Source organism: Lycium ferocissimum, chromosome 7 (assembly GCF_029784015.1).
Source record: "Lycium ferocissimum isolate CSIRO_LF1 chromosome 7, AGI_CSIRO_Lferr_CH_V1, whole genome shotgun sequence".
NCBI lineage: Eukaryota > Viridiplantae > Streptophyta > Magnoliopsida > Solanales > Solanaceae > Lycium > Lycium ferocissimum.
In genome coordinates, this window is record NC_081348.1 from 54,990,533 (window position 1) to 55,008,105 (window position 17,573).

Below are 17,573 nucleotides of genomic sequence, written 5' to 3' on the forward strand. Positions count from 1 at the left end.
TGATTTCTTACTGCATGTCTAATTACCTCAGATATTTTGTTTAATGTATCAAATTTATAGTTTTACTAAATCCGTTTTGAGAAAATGATTGTTGATGTGTTCTAGTCACAGTGTGCCGCGTTTTATTGAAAAATTGGGCGGCAGTGAGGAGGAAGCAGCATGTATTTTTTTCATTTTTGGAACACTTTTTATTCTTTAAAACTTTCGGACTGCCTTGCCTCTTAACTTGTCCATTTTATTACTTCATGGTGAAAATTCATTATCACCAATCCTAAAAGGGGTCTATGTACTGAAATTATTACTACTTGAAGTCTAGTTCCCCAATTGAGTCTTCGTCGAAGGCCTTTAATTAACGGACCCGAAAAACTTGAAGGCAACAATCAAAACAAAGTGTACTCTGTTCCCTTTCAGACTATTAATGAATACCACTGCAAATCTGCAATAAGTGGAGATAAATATTATCGAGTAGAATTAACTAACCGGATACAAGAGCATTAACGCAAACAAAGTTATCGTTAGACCTTGAAAGCTTGAACAAGAATGTTACATGCTTTGAAATTTGTTTGGTATTTAAGATGGGTGTTTTCCATTCTGAATTTTACACCTCTCAGTGCAATTTGGTTATACTATGTTAAGTCCAAAATCAACCATACGCGCCCCAACAACTTGGGCAACAGGAAACCAGATATCAAGATCGGAGAGGACGGGTATAACAAGAGAAAAATTGTTCATGAGGAAAAAACTTCAATATCAAAACTAATTCTATCATCAGAGTATTAGAAAATGACTAATGAATCTAATTAAATCTGCAAGGTCCACACCAACCCTAACATCGACTGGGCTGGGTTAAAGAGGAAGGACCAAGAGAATAGGCTAATCAAACCCCACTTGCGGGTATGAATAACATAACCTCTGTTAATAATTAGTCCAACACATTTATGGTATTCTGAGCAGCTCCAACTGAAAGTCCCATTGCTTTTGCTTCTACTCTTCCTTCTGCTTTGTAGGACTCCTTGCACCTGTTCGAATACCACTTGTGCACCTTCCAATCAACTTCAAAATCTCATCGATCAATATGACGGGTAATGCAACAGCCAATACTAACAGCCACTCGTTCAGGCTCAGTGGAACGATTCCAAATACTTGAGCAAGGAATGGCACGTAGAGGATCAAGAAGTGCAACCCAAATGAGACCGACATGGCCAAAAGAAGCCATGGGTTGACCCATGGTGGCATTGTCAAGAGGCTTCCATCTTCCGAAAGGGCATTAAGTGAGTTAAACATTTCAATTGCAACCAATACAGAGAGGGAAAGGGTCATGGCTTTGACCTTGCCTTCCACGAAGTAATCACACGGGTTATCAAAACTAATCACTTGTGACCCAGCAGTGAAAGGTGAGGCGGTGAAATTATTCCAGGTTTTGCACTGACCCCAATTAGCAAGCTGGGAATAGGTGACAAGACTATGGCCATCTCCACTTAAATCAATGCCAAGGAAAGAGTCATGGGTGAACCAGATGATGAAAACTCCCACAGTTGCTAAACCAACATACAACCCAATAACCTGCATGAAGCATTTAAAAATGATAAGCACAAGGATTTCATTCTCATAAACAAAAGCAGGAAATGGAAATTAAAGTGAAAACAAAATATATAATTAGAGTGCAAACCAGATAGCGAAACAAAATCCATGCACTGATCAATGAATCATCACTTCTCCTAGGTTTTTTCTTCATTATATCCTTGTCTGGTGGATTAAATCCCAATGCAGTAGCAGGAGGTCCATCAGTGACCAGGTTGACCCACAGAAGCTGAACTGGGATAAGACCTTCGGGAATGCCTAGCGCAGCAGTAAGGAAAATAGAGGCAACCTCACCAATGTTTGAGGAGATCATGTACCTACAACATGGTAAAGCCTCAATGTATGCACTTTCAAATGATGCACTATCAGTTGTGGCATCATGCATTACACGGACTAAAGCTATTAATTCAAAAAGTTCACGAAAATGATGGAAGGATGGCATCCTAACAAACCAATAGAAGAGGAGTTACTCCCTTTTTAAATTAAAAAAGAAAAAAAATGGAAATCGACAGCCAACTTATCCAAATCGCTTAACTCAAGGATCCGGTCGAACAAGAACTAAAGCTTAATCCAAGTTTTCCGCAACTCATACAGTAGCATATATCTCATTCTTAGAACATTCAAACTGTTGAATGCATGTCAAACCCAAAGGACTTAAAAAAGTTCATGTGTAAGCATAAGCAGCAGGTGTTATCTTTCCCCGCTAAGTAACTTTTTACATACTTCCAGTGTTCTTAAAAGCAAGCGCAAAAAAGCAACAAGTACAAAATGAAAATCTTTCCAATAGATTGATAAACACGCTAAAGGTAATTGCTATCAACTATGCTACCCAGATGGTTTGCGGTTTGCAGAAAGCCGGAATTACCACAAGTCTGAATGGGACTAGTTATACCTAGTTCAGCAAAGTTTAACTCACTCTTGTACATATAAGCTGAAATGCAATGCACAAAAGTAGAATATATATTGGACAGACAAGTACCGAATTACCCAACCCAAAATGATAGAAATACAATAGTATCCAATCAAGAGTACCATCGATAGAAATATTGCCAACTGAAGGAGATGTGGAAGAAAATAAACCTGATGAAAGCCTTCATATTGTTATAAATGGACCTGCCTTCACCAACAGCAGCTACAATTGTACTAAAATTATCATCTGCCAAAACCATGTCAGATGCTTCCTTTGCCACCTGGGGGAAAAATCAAACCATAAGTAACATGACAAGAAGTCCATAAGTAACATGACAAAAAGAATGTGGCTTGGAAATTCTTCAGGATCTCATTAATGAGAATAAAGAACCTGACGATAGATATACACTCAGCAGACCCGAATTTTGTGCATTGAAAATAAGATGAGCATATACAATCACACATCATTATACGATCATCCATCAGGTGACTGCAAACTGGGTATATATAGATTCGCAGGGCAGACAAAAAATTATACTTTATGCCTACCAGTGATAATATATCATTACCATTCACTGTTACGTACTGCAGGAAATAAATCCTTCTAGATATATGCCTCCATTGACATTAGTCACAGATTCTAGCACTAGTATCATCATTTTTACCTCAGTTCCAGCGATTCCCATTGCAATTCCAATATCAGCCAATTTTAGAGCAGGTGCATCATTCACTCCATCCCCAGTCATCGCAACCACCTCACCATCATCTTTAAGCAATCTCACTATATCTTGTTTATGCCTTGGCTCAGCCCTGGAGAATAGGAGACCTCCACTTTGCCTTATATGTGCTTTGGGGTCTGCAAGCTCCATAAATTCTTTTCCAGTTAAGCTCCTCGAACTGATATCTTCATGGCTTCCAAAGACACCTATCTCACGGCAGATAGCTTCTGCTGTATTCTTGTTATCTCCTGTAATTACCATAACTCGGATGCCAGCTTCTCTGCAATCCTCAATTGCAGCACGTACCTCTTTTCTAGGAGGATCCTTTGACAAGATGAAAAGTATTTGTTCAATATCTTGAGGCTCCCAATAGAGGAAGGTTGTAAGACAAAAATAAACTGACAGAAGAGAGAAAGCAAGTTAACTAACTTACCCTTATCCCAGCCAAGCCAACAAATATGAGTTTACTCTCAATGGAAGAGTAATTAGCAGGATTAAGTAAAAGCTGATGAGCTGGATGGTCTTCATCACCGTTATAGGTTGCAAATTCATGTAGATCCTCCTTGTATGCAAAACCGAGGACACGCAATGCTTTGGAGGACATTTCATGAAGGCTTTGCAATATATGATTCTTTGAAGAATGATCTAATTCTACAACAGAACCGTCTTGCAGTTGCACATAGGAGCTTCTTTCCAACAGACTTTCAACCGCACCCTGAAAATGAAAAAACATATGTTAGATAACTAAATCCCAAACAGCACACAAAGCAAATATCCCAAAAAAATCAATCAGGGCCAAAACATGTAAAACTAAGCACCACACACGAACAGTATGAGAAGGAAAAGTTTGCAATTTTTTCATCACATGTACAATTAAAAGCTATGAGCAAAGCACAAGTAAGTAGAAACAACGCACATCACCCTTAATTACCACACATAAGAACCTGGTACCATTCATTCTAAAATTACTATTGCAGTAATTCAAATATCCTATAATGATCGGGTCCATTAGTGAGCTTATGAAGATACAATACTAATATACATCAAACTAAGATTAGTAACTTTTGACAACTGTGGACCTCGATCAAGACGACACTAACCACATGGAGGTTCTTAAACTGCTATTTGATAATGTACATCCTCCGCATACAGGATGCTACCATGAGAATCCTCTGAAGTGAAAAATCACACAGATCCAAAGTAGCAGTTCCATCCGTTTGCACAGTAAAAGTCCTAACGCTAGAAAGAATAAGTCAAAAGGGAACACAGAATATGCAAAGTGCCACAATATATAAATTGCAACAACAGAAGCAGCCATATCAGAATTTATATAGAACCAAAAATATACGTGTTGATACATTGAGCTTCTAAAACGTCAAGAACAATTAAAAGGTGTAGGAAACCCAATATGAAGTAGAAAATCCAAGGAAATAAAGAGCACACCTTCACAAGTAACAACTTTGTTCCAGAGGTGGAAGTCGTGATGACACCCATGGATTTCCTATCACGATCAAATTCAAGAGTACCAATACGCTGTTCAATTTTGTTCCATGTGTAAGAGCAACCTACATTCAGCTAAGTGAAGTCAGGCCATGTTGCAGAGCAAACAAAGACCCATTATGTACAAAACAACAGCAGACCAGAAACCACAACTTACGGAGGCCATTTTTGTCACTTGAAGAGGAAATGGAACTGACGCCATCAGGAAGTCCCATTTTCTCGACCAGAACCTTAAATCACAATAACAAACTCTAAATAAAGTCACCCAAAGATTTAAGAAAGCGAATAAAAAAAAGTTTTTTAAAGCATATAAATATATTAAGCAATGTACTACGGAGTAATTTACTTAATTAACTTATGTTTGTGTCTGGAAAGGAGGGGGTGGCGGCCAGCAGAAAGTAAGTAGTGATAGATACTAAACAATGTCAAGGTTAGAAATCTGATGTTCTATAAATGTCATTGATAAATCACGAATCCATTCTAGACGGGGATAAATGACCAACATCAACAACAACAACATACCCAGTGAGTCCCACAATGTGGGGTCTGGGGAGGGTAGATTGTACACAGACCTTATCTAATAATAAAGCTTAGAGTAACTGAATACTAATCTAGCATAATACACTCACACAGTGGATAGAGAGCAGAGATACTAATCTGGCAAGATAAAGAGAAGCAATCCAATTCAATTATAAAATCAATACCTTTAGTGCTGCTTCAGTGGGCAGTCCGCTGGCAACATAGTGCTGACCAGCTTTTTCAACTCCAGAATCATTGCAGACAGCAGCAATTTTCGCTATCATTTGTAGGTTAGAGTCCATCCGACCCATTGGCCAATCTTGTATCTTTCCATCAAAGGGATCATATGAGGTCCCTTCAACATTGAAGGACCGCACTGTGTTAGCCTTGGCACCCATAGCAACAAGCTTGGACACAGCCATATTATTAGTAGTCAATGTTCCTGTTTTGTCCGAGCAAATAACAGTTGTACAACCAAGAGTTTCTACACTAGGCAATTTTCGAACAAGTGCGTTCTTAGCAGCCATCTTGCGTGTGCCAAGTGCCAAACAAGTTGTAATAACTGCTGGCAGACCTTCTGGAATGGCAGCAACTGCCAATGCCACTGCAATTTCAAAATAATAAGTGCACTTCTCGAATGAAAACTTGAAATTCCTAGGCCACCCATCAACAATCTCCCAAGAGAGGAAGTATTTCACGTTAATCAGCCAAACCAAAATGCAGATGACACCAATAATGGCAGTCAAAGCTTCTCCAAACTCATTTAGCTTTTTCTTCAACGGGGTATCTTCCTCTTCTTGTGATGCTTCATGAATCTGTGAGTGCACCTTCCCTAGCTCGGTATCCATCCCAATTTGAGTAACCAAAGAAATACAATTTCCATTCACCACAGTGGTTCCAGCAAATACCATACATTTCTTCCCTTGTATATCAACATCCTCCGGTACAACTTTAGCGGTCTTACTAACTGCTTCACTTTCACCAGTCAGTGATCCCTGTTCAAGCCGAAGAGTCGAACTGATCAAACTCAAAACCCTCATATCAGCCGGTACTTTATCTCCAACTTTCAACTCAACAATATCCCCCGGTACAAGCTCTTTAGCTGGCAAAGACGAAATTCTTTTACCATCACGGATCACACACGCAGTCTCTGACTGAATTTCCTTTAATGCCTCCAAAGCCTTTTCGGCATTAGTCTCTTGCCAAACACCGACCGCGGCATTGACAATTAAGATCAAGAAAATCACTAAAGGCTCCACGAAAGCCGTGATCTCCTTCTCACCGCCTTCTTCTCCATCTAACCAAGCCAAAACAAACGAAATCACCGCAGCACCAAGCAAAATCCTAACTAACGTATCGTTAAACTGATCTAAAATCAACTTTAAAATCGACTGCCCTTCGTGCTTCTCCAATTCATTAAAACCATAGATCTGCCTCCTTTTACCAACCTCATCCTCAGACAATCCATAATTTCTCTTCACCTCGAACTTCTCCTCACACTCTTTCACATCTTTCGACCACGCCGGAAACACGTCCTTGTCCGATACACTTTTACCACCAAAATTCTCCCTTTTCCCATAATCTTCACCTCCTTTTCCCATTTATAACCTCCAGAGTCGCAAAATCTACTAAAAATCCTGACAAAATCCCCTAAAATGATAAAATTCTCCTGAAATTCAAACAAAATCGAAAATCAGAAGCATAATCTCATGATAATTCATCATTTCAAAGTTCAAATTAGGTAAACTAGATTTTGAAAAAAAAAAACACACACAAAAGTGATTTTTTTTTTTTAAAACGCACATCCTTTTCCCATTTATGACCTCCAGAATCAACAAAATACTAAAAACCCAGCCAAATTCCCCTAAAATGATAAAATTCTCCTGAAATTCAAACTAAATCGAAATTCAGAAGCAAAATCTCATGATCGGAGCAATTCTTCATTTCAAAGTTCAAATTAGGTCAAAAAATTAAACTTAACAGAGATCTAGAACAATGACAACTCCAACAGAAGCTTCTAGATTAAAAAAACACAAAATGATATAAAATTTCACCTCATTTGCCCATTTATAACCTCCAGAATCAACAAATTTACTAAAAACCCACCCAAAATCTCCTAAAATGGTAAAATTCTCCTGAAATTCAAACAAAATCGAAAATAAAAAAGCAACCTCTCATGATTGGAACACTTCACCGTTTCAAAGTTAAAATTAGGTCAAAAATTTAACCTAAACAAAGATCTAGAACAATTGCAACTACAATAAAAGCTTCTAGAATGTTAAAATTCTCTTGAAATTCAAACAAAATCGAAAATGAAAAGCAAAATCTCGTGATAGCAAGAAATCACCGTTTCAAAGTTCAAATTAGGTCAAAAAATTAAACTTAACAAAGATCTAGAACAATGACAACTCCAATAGAAGCTTCTAGATTCAAAAAACACAAAATGATATAAAATTTCACCTCATTTTCCCATTTATAACCTCCAGAATCAACAAATTTACTAAAAACCCACCCAAACTCCCCTAAAATGGTAAAATTCTCCTGAAATTCAAACAAAATCGAAAATAAAAAAGCAAACTCTCATGATTGGAACACTTCACCGTTTCAAAGTTAAAAATTAGGTCAAAAATTAACCTAAACAAAGATCTAGAACAATTGCAACTACAATAAAAGCTTATAGACTATTAAAATTGCAAAATCTCGTGACAGTAAGAATTCACCGTTTCAAAGTTCAAATTAGGTCAAAAACATTTAACCTAATCAAAGATCTACAATAATCGCAACTACAATAGAAGCTTCTAGATTAAAAAAAAAAAACATACAAATGCATACAATCGCAGCTACAATCGATCAGGAAAAAAGCAAATACATCAATCGAAGCTTCTAGATCAGAAAAAAAAAAAAAACATAAATACATACAATTGCAACTACAATCGAAGCTTTTAGATTTAAAAATAACACAAATACGTAATCAAATAGTTACCAGAAAAGTGGAGAAGATGAGAGGGCAGAGAACTGTTACTCTGCAGCGCGGACGTAGGATAGTTATTGTGCGAATCTCCCTCTTATCTCTCTCTCTCTCGGGAAACTGTAGAGTGAGAGAATCGAAAAAATAAGAGATCTCTGCCTCTTTAATTTATACAAACAAAGCAAAAACACAAATATAATAATAATAAAATAAATAACGATAATAATTGGAAGAAAGGTGAAATAAGCGGAGTGTTTATTTATATAGATCGGCTTTTGCTTATTAGCTTCTGCGTAGTTTCTTACTTTTAATGGACTCTGTATTATTTTAATTTTAATTTTTTACTTTTCAGCTTTTGGTATATATACATTGTCTGGAAAGATCCATGGTGAAGAAATTGACTCATTTACCCTTTTCTGATTGGTAATTGTTTGCAAAAAAATAAAAAAAAATACAAGAATGTTTAAAGCAAAAATTATATAAAATAAAAAGAAAATAGAAAAGTCAATTCTTGTAAATTGAATGAATGTCTCTTTATTAGCATGACAATATTTTAGAAATAGACAGGTCCTACAAGAACTAAATTCACACAACATACTTGTTCTTAAGATTCTTTTTTGTTTAGCTAATCATCTTAGGCTTGCACGATTTGTATACTACTTGATAGTTCATGTAGGAAAAAAATAACTAATAGTTGAAGTGTGTTTTGATAAATAGTTGATGATAATTTATGTAGGAGACTCGCATACCCGATATTCAGGTAGGAAACTCACAAAACAATGATAGTTCAGATGTGTTTTTTCTTTACCATTATTTCAACAAAAAAAAGTTATATATATTTTTACAACAATGAAATATATTACAACAACAACAACATACCTGGTGTGTCTACACAAGTGGGGTTTGAAGAGTCGAGTGTCTACATACTGCATCTTACCCCTATCTTGTAGGAGAGAGGTTGTTTCGAGTAGATTAAACAAAATAAAACAATAACAAAGTAGATCAAATAGAAAATAATGTACTAATATATTAGTTTCAACGAAAATATAATAATATAATTAATCAGTTACTCCACCAATTCAATTTTATTATGGTGGACTTTTCACATTACATATTATATACTAGTACTAACAATAATCTCAACAAGTTAAGTGCTTGGTTGCATACAGATTTTATTTTTTGAATTCTCTTCCAATAACTTAACCAACAAACAAAGGGACAAAAACAAAAGGAAACAAATGAAAAAGTCAAAAAAATCAACAAAAAGGGAAATGATTAATCATCACTTTCAAATGCTCAAGGATTATTTCGTCATTTGTGTACCCATAAATGCTTTGACTCGTTACCAAATCGTTTTAGGGGAGAAGTGGGTAGCCATCATAAGCTCCACCAATAATAATTTGCCACGTAATCAAACTGTTGAAATCTTCTGATGCTTACAACCTTTAAGATGACGTGGCAAGACCCTAGTGGATACACATATATGAAAGGACTTCGTGGGTCAGTGTATCAACTACTCCATGTTTAAGTTTCAATTTAAATTAATTAGATAAAATTAATTAATCTAATTATTATTAATCATATTTAATGAAAAGAGAAATTTCCAGGTGCTTACCTTGTGCTAAAGAAAAGGGTTTAGAATAATACGAAGAGTGATGACTAGGGATGCCTCGGGATACAGCATATTCCTACTTTCTATACTTTTACTAATTGTGTTTTATTTTATTTTATTTTATTTTGAATCTATGTCAGGTCTCCTTTTTTGTAGGAGTTTAAGATTATTCATTAATTAATGAAATAAAATTTACAGTAAGATCTTTTAAATTTCGGGTAAAAGTAATTATATCTATGCTAAGTTGCTGTTGGTAACTTGTTGGATCAAGGACTAATTACACCAATCTATCGGTAAGGTCATCTAACAATATAGTCATAGAATACCGGATTAATGCAAGTACATACGGTTGACTTTTGAATAACCAAATAATATTAAAATGGTTATAATGTAAGTATATAGACATTATTCACTAATAAATAGTCCCTTCATTCCGATTTATGTTACGGTATTTGACTGGTAGTGAAATTTCAAAAAAAAAATTGAAATTTGTGATTTAAAACAAGCTATACATGCATGACTATAGATTACTCCCTCATTTTCCTTTTAATAGCCAAGTATTGATTTTGGGTTCCCCTTAATAAACCATATATTAAGCCTTTATTTTACAAGTTGTCATATTAACTATACTTTGAAAATCTAAATTTGATTATTAGTACTTGAATAATTACTTAATGGTAAAGGTAACATTGAAATAAATAAATAAATCTCTCTTATTTTTTTAACGGACAAGTAAAAGAAAAACATTATTCTTGGTATATTGAACTAGTAAAAAAGAGAGAAGTATTTGTTAAGGTAAAATAAAAAATTAATATCAAATTACTAAAAAAAAACATAAATTAAAAGATAGGGAGTATAAGTTAGGAAATAAAGTTATGCAAACTACATTAGAACCCACATTGTTTTTAAAGAAACTATCTTATAACACTAGGAAATAAAGAGAGTAAAAATTGAAAATACATCTATTCCAACTCATACTAATAACTATATTTGATGGTAAGATGGTAAAATCCGAATAATTGAGTTTCTCAATTATACCATCAAAACATTAGGAATGGGGTGTGGGGTCCATTTGTACATGTAGATCGTACAGATGCTGTAACAAGCACAAGACGAATAAATAATTTATAGAAGTTTGAAAAGCATATTGTCCGTTGGGAAAAATAACAAAAGGGGGTATTATTATTGCTACAAACAGTACAAACAAAGAAGTGTGCATGGAGTACAGCTCATGAGATCATTGTTTCAAGGCTCGAGCTGTATGTATAACTAAACTCATGTTTATTTAATTGGCCATGGATTAAGCTAATCACTTTTTTATTATAAAAATAGATAAACAGATTAAGAATAATTAGTCTTTATAGGAAATTAGAGTTTTAAATTATTATTTTAAATATTATATTTTACCCCTTTAATATTTAAGGATTGAGAAACAATATCCTCTTCATCATTTTGAATGACAACGATAATCCTTTTGACCAATTTATTCCTATGAGATTTAGAATTTGTCAACAAAGAAGAGTTTCATACTTCTTAAAACTTTTTTTCTTTGGTGAGATTGTATTTTCTTTGTTTACCCCCAAATAGTGGATAATAATTAAATTTGTAAGTGGTGGTGGATAGGATATGTGCATAGATTTAGTTATACTATAAGGGGATAGCGAATAAGTAATGATATGTATTAGCAAATAATAGTAATGGAAACTAGAAAAGAAGAGCTGACAATTCTTTGTGAATTGGTCCGATCCGGAAAAACACGTTATCGAAGCCAAAATACTTGAGGAAATATTTATGCCACTTTTCTGATTACAATCTGTTGAATAGTAAAAGCTAACCTAAAAAAGGAAGGGATAGCCCTCTATTTATAGGTAACAATAAATGGGCCCTAGTACAATGTAGAAAAAGCCTTTCTAGAAAAACCCTAAAATGGATAAGGCTGGTCCGTACGGTCTGACACCCGTACTGTTGTCAGCGCAAGTGGCGGAATGATTGGATGATGCGTGGCCTGCTCCATAATTGATTATCCGGACCCATATTGAGCGTGCTTTTAGGCACGGATTTACCGTGTCCAATAAAATACTCTCGGTGTTGAAGCAGAGTTAAACGTGTCCGTGCTCCCTCGGCTCCATCTTTTACTCCGGTTCCCATCGGACACAAGTTTATCCGATTTTTACCGTATACAGATAGTCCCACACTTTCCGGATCAAAGTTGCACCGAAGTGACGGGAAGTGGGAAAAAGGAAAAATTCTTCTGGTGTGACTTCCCCAGTAAGTTTATTTATTCAATCCTCGAAAATAAGCGGGAACTAAAACGCCTCCTCACGTCACGTCCTTCTGACTTCGGCCACGTGTCGTCTTTCGGTTGGCCAGCTTCAATAACTGCCTCAGGGTCACGTCTCTTCAAGTCACTTCTCATTAAATTTCGGACACGTGTCCTTTCTCGGTTGGTCGGCTTCGGTAACCGTCGCAGAGGTTCGCCTATATAAAGAGAGTCACGGTCATTTCTTCACTTTTCACCTTTCACTTTCTCTAGCTCTTACTCTTTGCTTTATTTGCTTCGAGATCTTCATATTTTCGTGAAGTTGTTTAAGGAAATTCCTTCGGGATCTCAAAGTCTTCTTCTTTTTCCGACAAATCTTCTTGAATTTCTGCTAACTCCATTTGTTTATCTTGAAATCTTCATACCTTCATACTACTGGGCATCAAATCTTCATACCTTCAACTCAAGCCTTCATATCTTCATCTTAAATCTTTCGAATTTTCATATTTGATCTTTTAAATTCAAAATGTCGACGAATACCGACACTGCTTCCCAGAACGTGCCATCGGTTTCTTCTCCGACTGTCGAACCTGCTACCAATCCCAGGGGTAAAACACCTTTCCAGCCGACTGCCAAAGACATAATACCCTCGAAACCCAACTTTAACCATGAATTCACCGTCGAAAAAGCCGTGCAGACTTTTGACCGAGGTTACAATGTAAGACGTTACCCCTCGTCGATCAAAGAAGAGCATTTTCCCCGAGTACGGGCTGAGTATGGTTGAGACAACCGCCCCGTATAAGTTTTTGCTCCCGGTGATGACGAATTGATCACCGACTTCAAAGAAGGATTTCTATACTGATGTGCTGCGGATTTGTGGCACATTCGACGCCTTTTTACTATGAATTTTGGTTGTTTCCAAGTAAGTCTGGGTCATTTTAATGTGTTTTTGTTGTGTTTTAGGAAGACAATGGCCCAAAAGCAAAAACAAAGAAAAAAGGAAAAATTTGCCCAGAAATAAAGATTCGACGGTCCGTTGATCAATCGACGGATCGACCTTTAAAGCGTCGTTAAGTTCAATTTTCCAATGATGGCCTAAGTTGAAGAGGACAAAGGACGGAGCCATCGACGAAGCGTCGACCTGATCGATGTTTCGTCGTTTGTATCGTCAAACAGATTTGTCTACCAGAAGAGAGAAAGACAAAAGAATCAACGGAGGGTCGAACTGGTCGACGGCACCGTCGAATGGACCATAGAATTGAAGAAACAAAAGACGAAGGCATCGACGGTCCGTTGATCATGCTACCAGGGGCAGTTTTGGCAATTGCTGATGTACGTTTTTGGAGCCTATTTAAAGAACATTTTAGGTCTTTGTACACATCAGATTTTTCTCCAACATTTAACACTTTTTCCATTGGTGGGTGAGCATTGAATACTCCACTTTTGGAGCTTAGTGAAGACAAAAAGATTTCATTTCCACCATCTTTATTACACTTTGTAAGCTTTATGTCGAGATAATAGTCAAAATACCCCCCAACGTTTGACCAAAATGCCAACTACACACCGAACCTTGCGGGGGGTCCTATTACCCTCCTGGACAAATTTTTTCGAGCAAAATGGCCCTTTTTTCGATGTATAAATCAATCTCGCCAACCCCCCAAATATTAAATGGCGGTTGTCCACACGAGCCTGGCCCACGTGCCACGTGTTTAATTTTGCCCCATTTTTTATTAATTTCCCCTTCCTCCATCCATCTACTCTTCTTCTTCAAAAAAAAAAAAAATCTCTCAATTTTCCATACTCCATTTTTATTAAGGATCTGAAAACCCATACCCAATTCTCCTTCATCTTCATCAACATTATCATCATCATCATCATCATCATCTTCACTAGGAGTTGAAAAAAAAAATCACACCAACTTGCTCAAATCTAATCCAAACAAACCCAAATGTGAAAGGAAGCTTCCTAACACCAAATAGAACAAAGTTCATCCATTAATTTGATTAAACAATCAAGAATTTAGAGAAACCCATTTGGTGTTCTTCATAGCTTTCTCCAAATTCTTAGCAATGGAGTTTAATTTTCTCCCCAAATCAACTCAAAGAATTAGTGCTTAAATAACTCCAACCAAGCAACAAGTAGCAACTCCAAACAAGCAACTTCCAATCAGATTTTCTTTAACAAGATTAGATTTTTCATCCTTATTTTTTTTCCGCATTTTTCCTTTTTCTTTCTTGATTTTTCATTTTTTTCTTGATTTTCGTTTATGGTGGAAAGTTGTTCTTTAACAAGTTGTTCGGAATCATATGTGGATTTTCTTCAGTTGAGATTTTCGTTTATAATGGATATTATTTTGACAACAAAAAATGGGGATGGATATTAAATAGGGTGAAGATGAAGATGAAGTAGCCTAAAAATGGAGGAAATTCAAATTTTATCTACTTGGCATCATATGTGGCGGCTTAGTTGGCGTCCAAAACAAAAGTCGATGCAGATTTTTAAAGGCCGTCACGCGCCCTTCGGGCGGTGTATTCACGCTCTCGCACATCGGCAAAAAAGGGCCATTTTGCTACCGAAAAAATTTGTCCGGGGGTAATAGGACCCCGCAAAGGTTCGGTGTGTAGTTGGCATTTTGGTCAAACGTTGGGGGTATTTTGACTATTATCCCCTTTATGTCTCTATTATTACTTACTACTTTTGTGACCAAGATATGTGAGTAGTTTCTTTAATCAAAGTTGTGGACCCAAATGATGGGTGTTATGTAATGGGTGTCTAACATTGTATATATATATATATATAATGGGTTGTGATGTGTTTTATTATTTCTCATATTCATTGTTAGTTAGTGGTTGCAAACACTTACTTATGCACAAACCCTAGTTTTGTTTGGAAAGACGAACTAGGGTTTGAGTTGAAATAATATAACAAGGACTCGGGCGCTAACCTCATTTAATGAACTCACTTAGGGATAAGATGAGTTCTACTTGGCATATTTAATCGGTTTTACTTGCAACTTTTCTATATTTGGGAAAATCATGAAAAGAAATACTTTCTAACTATTGAAAAATATTAGGAAGTGCATTAGAGATTAAGTGCATACGAAACCTCGACCCATTAGAAATATATCATATTGATACCCATAGCATAACATCTAATCACAGCGGGGACACAACTTTGGTTCTTTTAATCCAAACAAATTCCAAATACCTCAAAATAGCGAATACAAACCAAAACCCTTTTTCTATACTAGTCGGAATAGAACTAAAGTCTTTAGAGATTAGTAACATATATAATTAGTACTTATTTCACACTGTATTCCCTGTGGGATTCGACCCTAACCTAGTTGGGTTACTATATTTGACACCGACCGCCTTACGCCATAATTTAGGTGTAATTTGAGCGTATCATATACGTTTACACGTATCCATTTACTCTCAAGCTCAATCCTCCGATTGATCCGGTCATTCTTGAAATATGCCGGACGTATAACGTGTGCCTTGCCCAGATTGGCCCAAATATCTGGAGAATCGTTGCCTGCCTTCGTCTTTTGGCGAATAACGTCAACAAAGATTTTACGTTGGCTCACTTCATCCGGTTGTATTGCCTGAGGATCTTCCGCGGGGGTGTGATAAAGGTCTCAAAATGAGGCAAAAATCCTATTCTTTCCAGCGTTGATGAAGACAGGGACCGAGGATGGCTCGAGAGTTATGTCCGGGTTAGGACCGCGGATATGATACCGGCCGAATATATGCCTTTTCCCAAAAAATGGAATGACAAACATAAGTTTCTTGAATTTGCCTCATTTACGTATCTCCGAGCATTTCTTCCCTTCTCTCTTTTTTTCCTTTGAATGACAAAAGTTTCTTAACTTTTCCAATATTACAGCCGAAGCATGGATTCCTAGTGCAATTCCGAGTTTTGCCGATTGGATTGAAGCAATTGTCGGCCAACATTTGCACGAAGACCGGACATGGGCAGACTTGTCTTGTGATCGATGGGTTGCGCGTTAATCACGATAACCTTTCCTTTCCTTTAATCCTTGTCCCACCTTTTTCGTTCTAATTTACGTTCATTTAATCTTCCGATACCTAGGTTTGGGCAAAGGTTTTGTGACCCCATGACCCGCACCAGCAGATGAGCCCGCAACACCGGGCTCGAATTTTGACATGTTAGGGTCAGCTCGGCTTATTGCTGCGGCTGAAAAGAAAACGAAAAAACCCTCGACCAAGGGCCAGAAGAAAAATAAAAGGTAGAGGGATGATGTTTTGGCGCCTGAGAGATGAACCCGAGGCCAATATTTTGATCGCAAGAGTATCGAGACTCTCCGGTTCCATAGCTATCGGGGTCGAGACAGCTTCAATAGAGGTTCCGACCCCAATCACAGGTGGGGAGGATGAGGTTCTTTTTCCTCCAATAACCGAGTATATTCAAGCTCCGATTCCACTAAGGTCTGTTGACTTTATTGATATTACAGGTGACACTTCTCCCGAGGTGGCGCCCTTGGTAAAGAAGCCTAGAAGGGCCGGCCCAACTTCAGGGGCCGAGACGGCTCAAAGGGTTGAAACGACTCGAGGGGTCAAAACAACAACGGCTACCGACCCGCCCCCAAGCGTCGAACTAGCTCCTACAGCCGAGGTACTGCCAACGGTCGATGCAACCCCAACTTCTCCTCCTGCTCCTTCTTCGGAACAGGAGAACCTTGATGATATGTTTGCTAATACCCCTCCTGCTACGGCGGAAGCTTCGGGGTTCGGCCATCTCCAAATTCCTCGAGCAACGAGGATTGCCAGCCGGTCTACTGAGTCAGGTTCGCGAACTAGACTTGTAGATATTTTCCCGGCCTCAAGCGTAGAGCCGAGGAGGACAAGGTCGACCATGGTCACCGTCCCTGAGGACTGCAGCTTTTTATCTCACCCCGTGGGGGTTGCCAATTATCTAAGACCTTTTGTTTTAGAATCGGACAAGGAGAAGATAGAAGGACTCTCGTGGCAATGTCTTATGAACGAGGGCATGCATGCAGGAAATCGAGTAAGCATTCTTTCGTATCTTTAAAGCATCCGATGTATGATTCTTTGTCTTCGTTTATTGATTTTTTATCTTCGTTTGTTGATTCTTTATCTTCGTTTATTTCACTTTTGCAAAGCGTCGTGCTTGTGAATGAAGCCTTCGTTCGAGCCTAGCACCAGATAGATGACTTGCGGGCCCAGCTAGATGCTCAAGGCCGAGAGACCGAGAAGTTCAAACTTCTTTTGCAAGAAAAAGAGGATCAACTGAGCCGGGTCATCGCTCCCCCAAATCTTCAATCCGAGCTTGAGGCAGCAAAAAGGGAGAACCTTCATTTAAAGGCTGAACTCGACGATGTAGTCGAAAAGAACAAGCTCCTGGACGGGGATAACAAAAACCTCAGCTGAGAGAATGCTGACTTTGCCACCAAACTTGGTGAGTTTGAAGCTACTATCGCCCAACTAAGGGAAGGGCTTGATTCTGTCAAGGTCGATGCTGAAA

At 37.4% G+C, this 17,573-nt stretch overlaps 1 protein-coding gene across 1 annotated transcript; it reads right to left on the minus strand.

Moving 5' to 3' along the window:
- Positions 1-724: 724 nt before the first annotated feature.
- On the minus strand, positions 725-8,449 carry LOC132065689 (calcium-transporting ATPase 4, endoplasmic reticulum-type-like). Its single transcript, XM_059459196.1, has 9 exons — positions 8,212-8,449; positions 5,414-6,897; positions 4,867-4,939; positions 4,653-4,774; positions 3,643-3,924; positions 3,156-3,533; positions 2,662-2,771; positions 1,670-1,898; positions 725-1,563 (listed from the first exon to the last, which is right to left on the minus strand). Exons 2-9 carry the CDS (start codon positions 6,827-6,829, stop codon positions 985-987), a joined length of 3,189 nt encoding a protein of 1,062 aa, XP_059315179.1. The 5' UTR covers positions 6,830-6,897; positions 8,212-8,449; the 3' UTR covers positions 725-984.
- Between the last annotated feature and the right edge of the window lie 9,124 nt (positions 8,450-17,573).

Bases quoted from the DNA above. Each gene is read 5' to 3' on its own strand.
- LOC132065689 (XM_059459196.1), bottom strand. From the start codon at position 6,829: ATGGGAAAAGGAGGTGAAGATTATGGGAAAAGGGAGAATTTTGGTGGT. The intron at 3,925-4,652 runs GTGTGCTCTTTA...TTTCATTTTCAG, and splicing joins CAAAGTTGTTACTTGTGAAG to GGTGCGGTTGAAAGTCTGTT. The intron at 3,534-3,642 runs GTAAGTTAGTTA...ATCTTGTCAAAG, and splicing joins TTGGCTTGGCTGGGATAAGG to GATCCTCCTAGAAAAGAGGT.